We start from the raw sequence: 16,138 nt of genomic DNA on the forward strand, positions 1-16,138 counted from the left end.
AGTTTTGCAATGCTTCCAAATTATGCTAAGAACTCATGTGATTTGTTCAAATCCCCAGCCTTTGACTGTTTATTAATAATACATAACTCTTATGTTTAAAATTCTGCAGCGGACTTATAGTTCCAGAAGTGCATGGAAATGAAACTGTACCTGAAGTAGTAACTACATCTGGCTATGCACTGCTACATTTTTTTAGTGATGCTGCTTATAATCTAACAGGATTTAATATTTTTTACTCGTAAGTATTTCTTATCAATTATGTTCCTGTTAATTAATCAGCAGAGATGTATTTCTTTTTGTAAGACCTGGAGCTTAAAACTTTTGAAATAAGCTTATGAAAACTTGATTTTTGACAAGAATGTATGTAACGCATATGCAGCTTTAAAAATGTTAATGAAGAGGAATTCCATCAACAGTTAAGAGTTCTTTAAAGCAGCGGTCCCCAACCTTTGTAGCTTGGCAGACCGGCTGCGGGTGAGAGGGGAACTAGGCCTCAAAGGTTGGGGACCATTGCTTTAAAGAACTCTTGACTATTGATGGAATTCTTTGCATGAGTGGAGCTGAATGAGCATGTGTGCATCGGGCTGCCACTTGCACTGCCTGGTTCTGAATAGGCTGTGGGCTGGAGGTTGGGGTCCCCTGCTTTAAAGAATACTTAATAATTCTGAGTTTAATGTATTTGTTATTGCAGGTAGTCCTTGTTTAACAATGGTAGTCAGCTGAAAATAGTGCCCTTGACCCCCTGACTTTAAAATTTGTAAAAACAAATTTCAAATGAAAACTTTCTAATTTCTGATACTTTTTCTTCCATATTTACTTCTCATGGAATATTTTGCTCTTTTAACGAAACTGAAAAGTGAGATTTTATTTATTTATATTTCATATTTCTTAACAGCCCATCTCCCTTGGAAAATCAAACCTCTGTGCTGATCCTACTTGTATTTCTTTTGCTACAGTGGGACAGAAATGCCAAACTCTTACAAAATTGGAATGATACAGAAGATTGTGTTTTCAACCCATTATTGTTCTTGACTTATTTCTTCTTCATAGATGTGCTTTAGTATGTAGTAGGCTAATAAAATGTTGTGGGAAAAGCATATAAATACAGCTGATGAACATCTTGTCACTGATTTCTGGTTTTGTTGCTTGGTAATTTTAAGTAGTCTGAAGGCTGCTGTTTGTAATTACGAGCTTATTTATATAAAAAATAACTTGAACATGTAAATAATGATTATTTCTTCTGATATTGTTCATTATAGAATTAATTCATGTCCTAATAACTGCTCAGGGCATGGGAAATGCACAACTAGTGGCTCAATACCAAGCCAAGTCTATTGTGAGTGTGACAAGTATTGGAAAGGAGAAGCTTGTGATATCCCTTATTGTAAAGCTAACTGTGGAAGTCCTGATCATGGCTACTGTGATTTGACAGGAGAAAAACTCTGTGTCTGCAATGATAGTTGGCAAGGTAAGTTAACATTTTTGCTAAAATGTATGTGAAACATTAGGTTTATATCTGTCTGTCTGTCCTCAAGTTGGGATAGACTAAAATAGTAATAAATATACTACAGTTGATTCACCTTCTGTAAGAACATGCAAGCTCCTGGCTTTAAAGCTTGATGTACTTAGATGAACATTCCTTAGCTATATTCATGATTATACGGCTATTCTGATTTAATACGGCTAGGAGAATTTTGTGAATATCCTGGCATTATAACAGAACTGTACAACTAGAACAAGCTGTTTAAGCCATTGAATCTATTCAGGATGGATGGATAGATAGATAGATAGATAGATAGATAGATAGATAGATAGATAGATAGATAGATAGATAGATATTTTATTGGCCAAGTGTGAGTGGACACACAAAGAATTTATCTCTGGTGCATAAGTTCACAGTGTACACACAAATAACAAAGTGATAGGTCATACAATCATAGATCAGAATTGCAATCATTAATCTTAAGTTACAACAAATGATAAACATAGATACCAATAGGAGAAGGTAGTAGGAAAGATGAGAAAATAAGAAAGATGAGATGGGAAGGATAATAGCAATACAGCCTCTACTACATGGTTAAATATCTTAGGCCTAAGACAGTGCTGTGGAAATTAGGTGTTAGCAGAGTGATGGGATGGGGGAAAAACTATATTTGTGTATAATTGTTTTAGCATGCAATGCTAAAACAGAGGGGAGAAGTTGAAAAATTTTATGTCCAGGATGTGAGGGATCTGTAGATATTTTCTCAGCCCTCTTTCTGCTTTGTGCAGTATACAGATCCTCAAAGGAAGGCAGGCTGATTGCAATTGTTTTTTCTGCAGTTCTAGCTGTCCATTGAAGTGTGTACCTGTCCTGTTTAGATGCTGTGCCAAACCGCACAATTACTGAGGTACAAATGACAGAATAGGAATCAAAATGAAAGCATCTCTGTCTGCTCATCACTTACCTGGCTAATTGGTTCCCTACCTATGTGATGATATTGTTAACAGGTGCTTTTTAAAAAAATATTTAGTTGGAATCTGTCTTCTGTAAGTTAAAATTTGCTATTCCATGTCCTCTATAGAACAGATTTTGACCTTCTTATGCATGATATTTAATCAGATGTTTAAACAATTCTGCATGCCCCTCTCAGTCTTCTCAAGTCTTTAATATTCCCAAATTCTTCAACCTCCCTCTCTTTTTTAAATTGAATCTATTAACCTGTTGCAGTTTTTTTTGAATCCTTAAAATTTGTTCCTTGGAGTAAGAGAGAGAGAGTAATAAAGCTTGGATCTGAACAAAGTAGAGCTAGTCAATTTCAAGATCTGAAGACTTTGCGTATGTCAAACCAACCTAAAATTGCACTTACCTTTTTGTAGACAAATTACATAGCTGATTTATGTTCTGTTTATAATCTGCTGCTCAGAGGTCTTTCTGTCATAAGTTTTCAAATTTACAAGTGAAGAATTTTCAGTTTTCTCTGATCAATTTTGCTATTTCCAATCCATTTCTATTAATATAATTTTATGGTTATTACTGTCTTCTATAGTCTTAGATGTCCCACCTACTTTTACATTATTTGATAAACAATTCTTCTGCTTTTTCATTCAAATAAAATAATTGAATAATAGGGATCCCTTCCTTCAAACCTTCAAACCTTCAGAAGCTGTTTAATACCTCAGTCGAGTTTGATTATCAGCCAGTTATGCGTGCATAACTTTTAAGCCAGCAATATTGCCATTTAATTGTCATAATGACCAGCCAACCTTAGCTAGCTCAGAATGTCATGGGTGCTTTGTCAGAAGCTTTACTGAAATCATGCTACTGGATTCCATATTATGATATGAAAAGTTACTTTATTAAAAATTTAGTTCAGCAGAGCTTGCTCTTCACCAATTCACGTTGAGTTATCACTAATCTTAAAAAAACTTATAAGCTTTAAAAAGCTTATATTTTTATGATCTGTTCTGGAATATCAGTTGGTTTATTGCTTCCTTGATCATACTTTTTTGATCTTAGAAACAATATTTCCTTTCCTCCAGTCTTCTGGCATTTCTCCAGTTTTCTGAAATATAACTTTTCAAATAATACTATTGTAGTAGTGCTATTTAAAACAGTCCTCAAATAACACCTCATACCATACGGTACATAAAATTTTTTACTATTCCATCAATACCATAGAGATGCAATTCATATAATTCTGGAGATTTAAATTCATTCAGAGTGCATAGTTATTCTCTTACTTGTTTCTGTCAAGTTTCAATCCTGTCACTTCATGCTTTTTCCCCAGTGTAACAAATACAAATACCTTGCTGAGGGAAAAGGCACAGTAAAACAAAGTAGAAAAACAATGCAGAACAAGGCTTCTTGAATTCTTTCCAAGTCTTTTACCAATGGTGGCAAAGAAGATGTCTGTATTTTCTTTTGTGTAATGACGTAGTAAAGACTGCTTTGTCTACTGCTGAGTAGTTACATATGCGTTGCCTCTGTATGGCTTTTACTGTTCTGTTATGTTGTGTCTGTATATTTTTGTGTATGTGCTGCACTGGAAAGCATGAACTTCATATACTCTATTGTGAGCCTATGGACAGGTTCACACAATAGAGTTTGGGTTTTGCTGAGCATGATCTGTAAACTCAACAAAGAGGAGTTGTGTAAAGAGGAGCAAACACAATGGATTCTAGATTTCTAGACTTATAGGATTAATGGCTTGCATGGATAACGGTACAAAAGAGCCTTGGAAATGTAAACTGTGTTGATAATCAGTTTCATGCTTTGGAAGGAAATGGTACTTAATATAAACAAGTGTAACTGGTTATATAAGCAACTGGCTTTGCTTTTTAAGGATGTAATAATTTTATATAATGTAGTGACATTTATTGAAGTTAAACATGTTTGGAGTCTAGAGACCATACAATACTTTCTTGCCAATATTCATTACTGAATGAAAGCTCTGTTTCAATTAAAGGCTAGTGAAAATAAATTTGTAATTTTTGTCCTGTTCAGGTTTCTAGCCCTTATGAAATCTATCCATGGACCCCAAGTTAAGAACCCCTGCTTTATGTAATTTATATCAATTCTCTTGGATAGGAAAGAATAACAAGAAATTGAGTTAGCTTTGCCTTTAATAGAAAAACATAAACTTTCAAGCATTCCTAATTGTGAACAGCTGAATGTCTATACTCTATAGATTCCAGATATAACCTAGGTCTAAAAAAATGGCATTCTTTACTAGTTCTAGAGACCAACAGGGATTGCAACCTAGTTGGCAATCTTATGCCAGCAGAAAAATGGGTAAATAGCTAATTATATTTGAAAATGTTTATGAAAGCTTATTTATCTTGTAGGGACGTGTGATGAAAACTTACTCCTCCTTAGCACTTTACTTCTTGTGTGAGAGGTAACATTTTCTCCTTTGAGCTTTACCATGTTGGAGAAAATGTGTGCTATATTATATGAAGCAATGAGGAAGACAAATCTGCTTCTGTCATACTATCCTGCTTCTTAGAAAGGGAAACAATTTACAGATTTCCTTTAATTAGTGCTTTGCATACATCTCCCATCAAAATGAAGTGTTGCTCTGATGCTCATATGGTTCTCGAAACTAGGTTGTAGCTGGGTTCATCAGCTCACAAAGTACTAATACAGTTTTTTTGGTTTTGTCTAAACAAAAGAGCTAATAGGCATTGCTTAAAATGGCTGATTTTGATTTATGTTTCTATGAATCCAGTACTGATAGCATTCATAAGGGAATTTTATTGGAAAGAAGGCATAACAAGGGAAGGTATACCCTGTGGATAGGTTCACACACTCAGCTTTGTGATTTGTAAACTATGTTCAGTATCTTAGTGCACATTAGAAATAATGACATTCTTTCTTTCCCACATTGCTACCTGGGAAAGCTACTTATTTGGAGGGAATTCTTTACAGTTTGAAAAGGAATTGGAGGGAATTGATAAGCATGTTCCAGAATTACGGTACTCTCAAGAGTTTATTTCCTTTTTATGAGGCTGGGCTGTTTGAAAACCTTTTTGTTTTGGGGCAGCGTGTTTTGGGTAATTATATTTTTTTGTGGTATGTAGGAAAACACTTTCTAGAATCTCATGCACACTAATTGAATAATGCTTACTCGTTAGATTGATATTGTAGATCTTGGATGCTTGTAACTGACCAACTGATTTATTGTATATTTAAGTTTTACACTGTATTTTAAACGAATTGCATTTGATCTGTATGGAAATTTGACATACTGAAGATGAATGCATTTCAATTCTCAGCTCTGCAAACTGATATGAGCACAAACTATTTCAGAAAAATTACCTTCATGAAATAATAGACCCAAAGAGATTTGCTCCAGTCAATCAAAAGAAGTATTGGAACCAACCCCCCCACAACATCCTGAATAGGTACCATGTTCATAAAACACCATAGAACATTAAAGATTTAGTCATTAGCCAGTTCATTTCCTTCTTTACACACAGATAGAAATTTTCATCTTCTCTATGTTATTTGGTAGAAGGAGATTTAATGCTTTCTTTCCCAGTTCATTTTTCTCCTTCACCCAGCTATGGCTATGTCCTAAAGAAAAAAATGACATCATTGAGGTATGGTTTTACTGGTATAATTCATAAATTAGTTTAGAAGATTGCCTTGACCACAATTTGAACTGGTTTATAGAAAGTTAACTGAACTGTGGCAAGGTGTCTGGAAGTGTAGATTCATCCCCCTTTGTCTTCTAGAGAGATAACTGTTTTCACACGATTTTGTGACATTTATTGCTATTTCATTTGCTGTGAGGGTTGAGTGAAAAGTAATGCTTCCATCTCCACAATGTTAATTTAAATAGGTATATTTTAATAAAATGAAACAGGGAAATAATCCTTGAAATCAACTCTTTTGTTACTGCATTTACTTCGCCACATAATCACCACCATTTGCTATATGCTTCTACCAACGATGGACAAGCTTTTTAAAGCTGTCACAAAAGAACTCCACACTTTGTCTCTTCAACCAGGTCCTGATAATTTTTTCCACCTCCTCATTTGGGTGAAACAAATGCCCATGAAGATACTCCTTCAATATTGGGAGAAGGTGGAAGTCAAATGATGCCAAGTCTGAACTTTATGATGGATGGGGTAAGACAATGAGATCCAACTTCACAATTGTCTTTTGAGTGGCTTATGAGGTGTGAGGCCTAGAGTTGTCATGGTGCAGCAAAATTTCTTTTTTGTTATTCCAACTCTGCTTAATAATTATTTTAAAATTTTGGTGTTACAATGTAGCACTCAGGCAGGTTCAAAGAAATGTGTGTGAAAAACATCATATAAGATCCCAAGAAATGTAAGCACAAGTCTTCTTGCTGAAGATTAGGTTTTGAATTCTTTTCTGCCGGTGAAAATTTGTGATAATATTCCACGGACTCACACTTTGTTTCCAAGTCAGTGATGAAGCCATGTTCCAACAGCTGTCATTTCTTCATGTGAAGCTGTGAAGAAATTCTTTACCTTCATTCTTGTACAAATGCTGACAAATGTCAACTCTTGACATTTTCTTTTTGCCATCAGTATGTGAGGAACCCATCTTGAATAAACCTTCCAATATTTAGGAACATCAGTTATGTGACCCATGGGTTCATGTGAAATGCCAAGTTTGATGGTAGCTGCTCTGTGTCCATCAGTTGTCCATAAACAGTTCATCAACCTTTCTGATGTGAAATTTGTGCTGTTTCAGGTTGTCCACTTTGATCTTTATCATTTGTGATAAAGATCACAAATCCACTCTTCCCAGTATAATTGTTTGTCCCAGTGATGCGTAGTATTAATATCAAAACAGTTATCATAAATAACCTTCATTCAGTGGTGAGTTTCAATCAGAAGGATTTCCTTGGCAGTCAAAAGTTCAATCAGTGTATTGCTTAAACTGCAGCAATGAGCATATCATGAAAAATGACTTCAGAACCTTTTTGCACAGCAAATTGCTGCCAACTGAAGGAAAGAACCAATGTGAAAGAACATATCAGAGCTTCCAATACATCACTACTGTCAACTGCTTTTGACTTACAACATTGGAGTCATTACTTTTTATTCAACCTTCGTATATTTAATAATCCAAAATTTGAAAGAAAGTTTGCTGTATTATAATTGAAGCTGCTAACTTCAACGTTAATCAAAATCAGTATTGGTAGAATCTTATTGTAAAATTATTTATAGCCCTGGAGCTGGCAGTATTTTATTCATGAATTGCTATTTCATTTTACAGATATTTGTAAAATAATTATTCCATTCTTGCTATCTCTCTCTGACAATTTTTCAGATATTTTGTATTTTTTTTCTATTTGCAGATTGAGATGAACTTGTGACAATAACAATGGCAACTGTTTAACATCTGTTCTTTTTTAAAAAATCTTTTGTGGCATGCTATGATAAATTGTAGCTTCCACTGAAAAAGAAAGGGAAATTTCATTAATGAGATGCCTGAGCAGAAAGAAGGAGGGGAAGAGACATCCTAGTCTGTATTGTTTCTGTCAGCTCCATTTGAAAAATGGATGGAAGTAGAGAGAGTAATACAGACCTTTTAGCTGGTGAGGGATGCTCATGGCATCTCCAGACCCATGGAAGAAGGAACAGGAGATAGTACAGGTGAAACTCAAAAAATTAGAATATTGTGCAAAAGTTCATTTATTTCACTAATGCAACTTAAAAGGGGAAACTAATATATGAGATAGACTCATTACATGCAAAGCAAGATAGTTCAGGCCGTGATTTGTCATAATTGTGATGATTATGGCTTACAGCACATGAAAACCCCAAATCCACAATCTCAGAAAATTAGAATATTGTGAAAAGGTGCAATATTCTAGGCTCAAAGTGTCCCACTCTAATCAGCTAATTAAGCCATAACACCTGCAAAGGGTTCCTGAGCCTTTAAAGGGTCTCTCAGTCTGGTTCAGTAGGAATCACAATCATGGGGCAGACTGCTGACCTGACAGTTGTGCAGAAAACCATCATTGACACCCTCCATAAGGAGGGAAAGCCTCAAAAGGTAATTGCAAAAGAAGTTGGATGTTCCCAAAGTGCTGTATCAAAGCACATTAATAGAAAGTTATGTGGAAGGGAAAAGTGTGGAAGAGAAAGGTGCACAAGCAGCAGGGATGACCGCAGCCTGGAGAGGATTGTCAGGAAAAGGCCATTCAAAAGTGTTGGGGACTTTCACAAGGAGTGGACTGAGGCTGGAGTCAGTGCATCAAGAGCCACCACACACAGACGGATCCTGGACATGGGCTTCAAATGTCGTATTCCTCTTGTCAAGCCGCTCCTGAACAACAAACAATGTCAGAAGCGTCTTACCTGGGCTAAAGAAAAACAGACCTGGTCTGTTGCTCAGTGGTCCAAAGTCCTCTTTTCTGATGAGAGCAACTTTTGCAACCAAGGTCCCAGAGTCTGGAGGAAGAATGGAGAGGCACACACTGCAAGATGCTTGAAGTCCAGTGTGAAGTTTCCACAGTCTGTGTTGATTTGGGGAGCCATGTCATCTGCTGGTGTTGGTCCACTGTGCTTCATTAAATCCAGGGTCAACGCAGCCGTCTACCAGGAGATTTTGGAGCACTTCATGCTTCCTTCCATAGACGAGCTTTATGGGGATGCTGACTTCATTTTCCAGCAGGACTTGGCACCTGCCCACAGTGCCAAAAGCACCAAAACCTGCTTAAATGACCGTGGGATTACTGTGCTTGATTGGCCAGCAAACTCGCCTGACCTGAATGCCATAGAGAATCTATGGAGCATTGCCAAGAGAAAAATGAGAGACATGAGACCGAACAATGCAGAAGAGCTGAAGGCTGCTATTGAAGCATCCTGGTCTTCCATAATACCTCAGCAGTGCCACAGGCTGATAGCTTCCATGCCACGCTGCATTGAGGCAGTAATTGCTGCAAAAGGGGCCCAAACCAAGTACTGAGTACATATGCATGCTTATACTTTTTCAGAGGTCCGATATTGTTCTGTGTACACTCCTTGTTTTATTGATTGCATGTAATATTCTAATTTTCTGAGATTGTGGATTGGGGGTTTTCATGAGCTGTACGCCATAATCATCACAATTATGATAAATCACAGCTTGAACTATCTTGCTTTGCATGTAATGAGTCTATCTCATATATTAGTTTCCCCTTTTAAGTTGCATTAGTGAAATAAATGAACTTTTGCACAATATTCTAATTTTTCGAGTTTCACCTGTATAACATGTAACAAACCCTACCCTAGCACTGATGATGTTACCTAGTTGGGTAATAAAACAACCAAGCTCACAGAGCTCCCAAGGACTTCATAGATTTTATGGTATAGTTTCATATAGTTTCACTTGTAGAAGGAAAATGGTGTGTAGTCTGAAGTTGGCAAGCTGAGACCATATAAGGCACAGGTGTCAAACTCGCCACGCCACGTGATGTATCACGACTTTGTTTTCATTGCTGGAGCTGGGGTGGGCACGGCCTCCGCATGATGCAACCGGTCCGCGGGCCAGCAGTTTGAAACACCGGATATAAGGTATTCCAGGACACAAACTCTAGCAAAAGATCTGTTACCACTTAAGCTTGAAAGAAGGAGCTGCAGGATGTAAGCTTGAAGTTAACACATGAATATGGCTAGATACCTAGATTCCTAAGTAACAGATCTTTATCATCATCAGAGGTTCTTTTGCATTAAAAGCAGTGCATATATCAGAGCCTCCTGTATGACTCTTCCACTGCTAAATTTATGAATAAATAATTTTGTTCCCAGGAAAAGATTTTTGCATGCTCTTGACACATTATTTTATAATGGGTATCTTTTTCTCTTTTAAGTTTTAGCCATTCTCATGTGTACTGAGTGTGAAACAAAATAGCTTTTTATTATGAAGAGCTAAGGCCACCTAATCAACAAGCCTGTTTGGAAGAATGTGTCTTTTACTGACACAGCAATCCTGTCCAGCAATTCTATTGTATATGATCATTTAAGGTATGCTTATTTGCTTTAAGGACAAAAACTAACTTGGCGAGTACCTTCAAGTCAGCATTGAGTAGCCCAAGGTCACCCTGTTTCTCCTGGTTTCTGGCCTGGTATTTTAACCTCCAAACTGGTTCTCTTTTAAAGTTGGTTTTCATAGAATGAATAAAACCCAAACTTTGTTTGGAATAATTTTTTTCTCAAAAGTTTCAGTCAGATTTAATCTTAAATATATTTAATATATTCTATTTATCTTATACAGAGTCAGTTTGATGTAATGGTTAAGGTACCAGTCTAGAAGTAAGGAGACTGAGTTCTAATCCTGCCTAAGGCACAAAGCTAGCTGGGTGATCTTCAGCCAGTCACACTCACTCAGCTCAAGATGGAATTACTAACCACTTCTGAACCCTTGCCAAGAAAACTACAGGGACTTGTCTAAGTTGTTGCCAGGAGTTATCACTGACTCAAAGGCGCAAAATAAAATTAAGTCATAAATATCTTAAAAGATAGCAGTGAAAGGCGCCTGAGAAGCTATGTCAAAGTATTCCAAAATTTAGATGCTGTAGTGCATTAGGTTCTCTAACCAACCTAGTGTAGTCATCAAAAGAAGGCAAGAGAAGGTTGAGATTTGGGTGAATTTTAGGGGCACAAGGGGAAAGTGTAAAAGAAACCAATAAAAATAAGAATTAAGTAAAGCTTAGTGTTAGTAGATTGAACCAGAATAAAAAGTGGTTTTAAATATAGTGTGAATTAAATATAGTGTGAAGAGAGATCACGAGAAATGGAGGGAATAAATTGGAAAAGTACATGCACTTTGATTGGTGCAATAGATAGTTAAAACAAGGCACTATCTCAGGGCAAGAAATTGTAATGCTTAATTGCATTTCAGATTGTTCTTTAAAACATCTATAAAGATAAAAAAATATTAAAAACATTTTAGTTTTTAATATCTGCTTTTTTAAAAAAATGCAATATCAGTACAAAGTTATGCAGACTTCAAATCCATTTAATGTTAGTATAAGCTCTTAATGGTTACACCAATTCCTTTGGTTCAGATTATAAAGAGTTTATTTAGTATTCTAATATATCTTTTTAAACAATTGTGACCTCTGGTGGATATACTGAAATGAATATCTACAATGATAGTCAAAGTTAAGTGTGAAAAAATATTATTGTTCAAACTGTTTCTAAAATATTTTAAAATAAATTCTAATACAACCACAATTATTGAATTACTAATCTTTCAATTACAGACTTGTATAAATTTCAGTAATTTTCAATCTGCGCATTCTAGCATTACTGTCATGTATACTAACATAAGGAAGAACTGGAAAATTGCAGTTTATTGTACATTAGACATAATGATATACAGTATCATTTATGCACATGCTTAGCTATTTTAGCAGTGGAAAGACATTCTTTATTATTATTATTGACAAACTTTTTTCCATCAATATTCAAAATTCAAATATTCCATTATTGAAATATACCAAAGCGAAATCTTTAAAAATACAGTGATAAACCATATCTATAATTCCAATTAGCAGAAATATTGCATTTTCAGTCTCAGAATTGTGGTCTATCAAAGTATAATATAATGATATAAGATACCTAGAGCCTTTAAAAATTAGTCCTGTCTAAATATTCACCAAATTAATTCTAGGTTAGTTTATAAGAGGTAGCCTTTAAGTAGAAATGTTTTTCAGACAACGAATAATAGATTTTTTTTGCTACACTGATTTGCTTGGAAAATTTGATCTATTTTGTAGATTTCTATATGACAATATTTAAATAAAGTAATTAAATCTAAATTTTCATGTATTAATTGCTCTAGAAATATGCTACTATTCAGCAGGAGGTTGCAGAAACTCAGGTTTGAGAGCTAAAACATGATTTGAAATATATTTGATAGTGTAGAACTTATTAGGAGCATTTAAAGCTTATGCCCTTTTCTGGTCTCTTGTCCTCTCTGCCTGATGCATGATTCTGAGCAATATGGTTTTAGTTTAAGGCATTTCCATTCTGGGTTCCACATCAGATTTGCTGTTTGAAGATGGATCTCTGTCCATCTCTATCTATCTCTATGAATTGGGATTCAAGAAACTTGGTTTTTTTAATATATAATAGGTTTGATTGGTACAAATGTCTGTTACTCCTAGTAAGTCATTGCTGGCATTGGAATACGTAGTGATGCTCATAATCACCTTTCACAGCCTAGAATTTATGGGCAAAGTTGGAAAGTTGGTGCTTTATGATGCTTTTACTATTTAGTAGCAAAATTCTGTAACAGGACTCAGGTGTCAAATACTGTGTATTCCCTTATATGTTTGTCTAACAAACTTACCAAAGTATGTTAAAATAGGTAATTTGTAAAATAACTCATATATTTTCATATTTAAAAGCTGTGATATGTGCTTATCCTAATTATATTCTTTTGGTTAGGATTTCATGATATGTATACAGATATATAATCCCCCTTCTCTACATTAAACTCCTGGTTCAGGGATACAAATTTAATTAGATTGTAATTGTTTACAAAATTGTGCGTTGATAAAAGACACCACAGTATTAGCAAAAAAGGCAATTGCTACTGTATATAATGGTATAAGAGCTTACAGTTCTCCAATCTATTGAACTCTACCTCTGTTTATGTGTGTATGTATGTGTATGTGCATGCAAGTGAACATGTGGGTATAAGTTGTCCAGAGTACTGGAGCAAGAAAACCAGCATTTATATTTCCTGTAAGTGTAAAGGCCACATAAATGCTCAATGTAGATGTAGACTTTTACACTGATAATTCACTGTCATTAATTAATTAATATTGAGACAATTTGCAGTCTTATTTATTGCAGGGAACAAACCTGCATACCATCAGGTACACACTCCTCATTCAAAGGCCATCTCAAAGAGGACAGAATACCTAGGTTGGATTGGGGTTAACTGTAGGGATAATGATTTATTATGAAGTTTTGTTTTCTTTGTTTCTATTTTCATTTTTGTATTAGCTTTATGTATTTGATGTGGTCAAAATTTAATAGTGAATGAAATATATATGAGAAATGAATAATGTGTAAATTTTAAACAGGTATAATATTAAGCAGATATAAATTCTTATTGTGTTTATTTTCCTTGGTATTCCTATAAATGACTATTTTTAATATTATTCCTGTTGATTCACAAGATAATTTGTAAAATTTAATAAAGTAGCAAGAAATATTTCATGTATTACAGTGCAGTTCTCTGTATTGGGTACTATGGAAAAACACATTTTCAAACAATTTTTTTCAGGTAGAATGTGATGAAATTTAGAGATAAAGTAGATCTTTATATTCAGTCCTGCCAAATAAATTGATGAAAAGTTTCAATCTTTAATACTGGCTTTATTTCTAATGCATGGCATGCTTATTTAGATAGTCAGCAAAATTACAGCAAGAATTGCACCTAATATGGGGAATGTCTATCACATATTGAGGAATTTTGGAGACAGAGATTAGGTGTTGATAATGACTATCAATGCTTAAAGTTGTGCATAAAAATAAAATAATAAAAGAAACTGATTGTCAAAAGGCATCTAGATCCACTTCAGAGTGTTGGCTTGTTGAAAGTTCTGCCTGCTTTGAGGCTAATGGGATACAGGCCTTTTCTGTAAAAAATCCCACAGTATAGAATACATGCACCCAGAAATGCATATAGTTCCCATTTGCTGCATCTTCATAAACAAAATTATTTCATTCCAAGGTGCTCTGAGTCCCAGCTAATGACTGTGGGTGCCTATCTTGTATTTTATCCTACATTTATTTTTGGGTTAATTTTTGATAATTGATTCTGACTTAATTATGTTTTTTGTTTTGTCTGGTTTTGTAAACAGTCCAGGATTCTTTTGGATTGGGTTTGGTTATAAGTGCTTTAAAATAAAACGAAGAAACTCAAATATAAATAGGTCAGGGAGTTTTTAAAAGTCAAGATGAATTGGGTTTTTTTTTTGTTGACTACATCATAGAGTAGAGTAGTTTTATGCGTGTTATTCTGTCTTTCATAATTAAAAAGAATAATATTTTAAAGGTGAATATATTTTTCTTCTATATAATTGTGTGTGTACTTTACCACTTGGTGTCACTGTTCTTCACATTCATCCTTCTTAAGCTAGAAGTAATGCAGAAGCATATCTTCCGCATGTCTTTAAAATCTTCTTTTAAAATCTATGAAAATATTTACAGTAAACATAAAATTTGAAACTAACATGCCATTTAAAATACATGATAATGCAATTTGTCAAATGTTTAGAATGTTTATATGCATTAAGTATTTACGATATATGAGGTTAGCTCACTTTATATATTGTACTACTACTAGTTATAATTGCTATCAAAAATTGTTGTGTTAAATTAATAAGAGTACATCCCAGGTATGAAATTCTCTCCCTCTGTATTTTAAACAGGTCCTGATTGTTCTTTGAATGTCCCCTCAATGGAATCCTATTGGATTCTGCCTAATGTGAAGCCATTTAGTCCATCTGTGAGCAGGGCTTCCCATAAGGCAGTTCTTCATGGAAAGTTTATGTGGGTAATTGGTGGATATGCATTTAATTACAGTACCTTCCAGATGGTATTAAAGTAAGTTATTTCTTTTTTAAAAATTCTATTTCTATTTTGTGTAAATTTGTTAAAATTTAATGAAAAGCATCCCTCTCTCCTACACCTGCCTTGCTTTCTTGGTTGCCTCATGGTTCAGTTCAGATCTTCCTGAGAGGGAGATAATTGAAAATGAAGTCCTGTGGATTAATGAACTAAATTGGGGAGGGCGGCGGTGTGTGTGTGTGTGTGTGGTAGCGGCGAGGTTTTTCTTACTTATATTTGGTTTACACACATGAATTAAAAAAAAGAAAAAGCTTCATAGGTCATTTAAATTATGCAAAACTTCCTTAAGGAAGTAAAATTGCAGAAATCCAGGGATTCATTCACAGAATAATTAGACATATGTCCAAATATAGCAAGACTGATTTATTCCATATTGAAGTTTGCCTCATTTGTAAGATTTTCTGATTCAGTCCTACTACCAATATCCAAAAGAAACTTCTGTGCATGTGTAAAAATATTTTCATAGATATATGCCCATTTTGCCTCTGTGAAAGAAGGCTGTTCCACGTCCCTAGCCTAAGAAATTAACTTCTTTGGGAGCTGCATTTTAGCTCCATTTTCTTATTTTTCAGATTATCTATAAATTGGCATTTCTTCCACCTGGATTTTAATTTCAGAATTGTGGTATTCATTTTAATTTATCACTTCATATTTTGGATTTTGTTTTTTAAACTTTGTGTACTTGATTAACAAATATCATAATTGTGTTGTGCATAATTGTGCTGTGCTTAAACTCTTGGCCCTTTTGGGAGGGATACTAAATACCTTCAATTTCAGTAAAAAGCAGCTTGGGCTGGCATTGCCAAAGCTTTCATACAATTGATATTTCTGCCAAGGGTTTCATGTAAATGAACTGCCCCACAAAATAAATTTCTGCAACTTTTAGAAAATGCTCATTACTTTACTAAGGATAATTTTATTTTTATTTATTTATTTTAATTCCATTTATATCCCGCCCTTCTCCGAAGACTCAGGGCGGCTTACAAGCTTAGCAGTAGCCTTCATTCTATGTATATGCCTGCTTATTAGGGCTTTCACA

At 34.7% G+C, this 16,138-nt stretch overlaps 1 protein-coding gene across 1 annotated transcript in view; it reads left to right on the plus strand.

Annotated features, from left to right (window-relative positions):
* ATRNL1 (attractin like 1) overlaps positions 1–16,138 on the plus strand; it is a 527,700-nt gene that overhangs the window by 42,411 nt on the left and 469,151 nt on the right. The window contains exons 4-6 of the mRNA XM_083363299.1: positions 110–238; positions 1,260–1,468; positions 14,901–15,075. Coding sequence (XP_083219425.1) covers positions 110–238; positions 1,260–1,468; positions 14,901–15,075 — 513 coding nt within the window. The remainder of the gene's footprint in view (positions 1–109; positions 239–1,259; positions 1,469–14,900; positions 15,076–16,138) is intronic.

The sequence above is a fragment of the Vipera ursinii genome (genome assembly GCF_947247035.1).
Source record: "Vipera ursinii genome assembly, chromosome: 5".
Taxonomy (NCBI): domain Eukaryota; kingdom Metazoa; phylum Chordata; class Lepidosauria; order Squamata; family Viperidae; genus Vipera; species Vipera ursinii.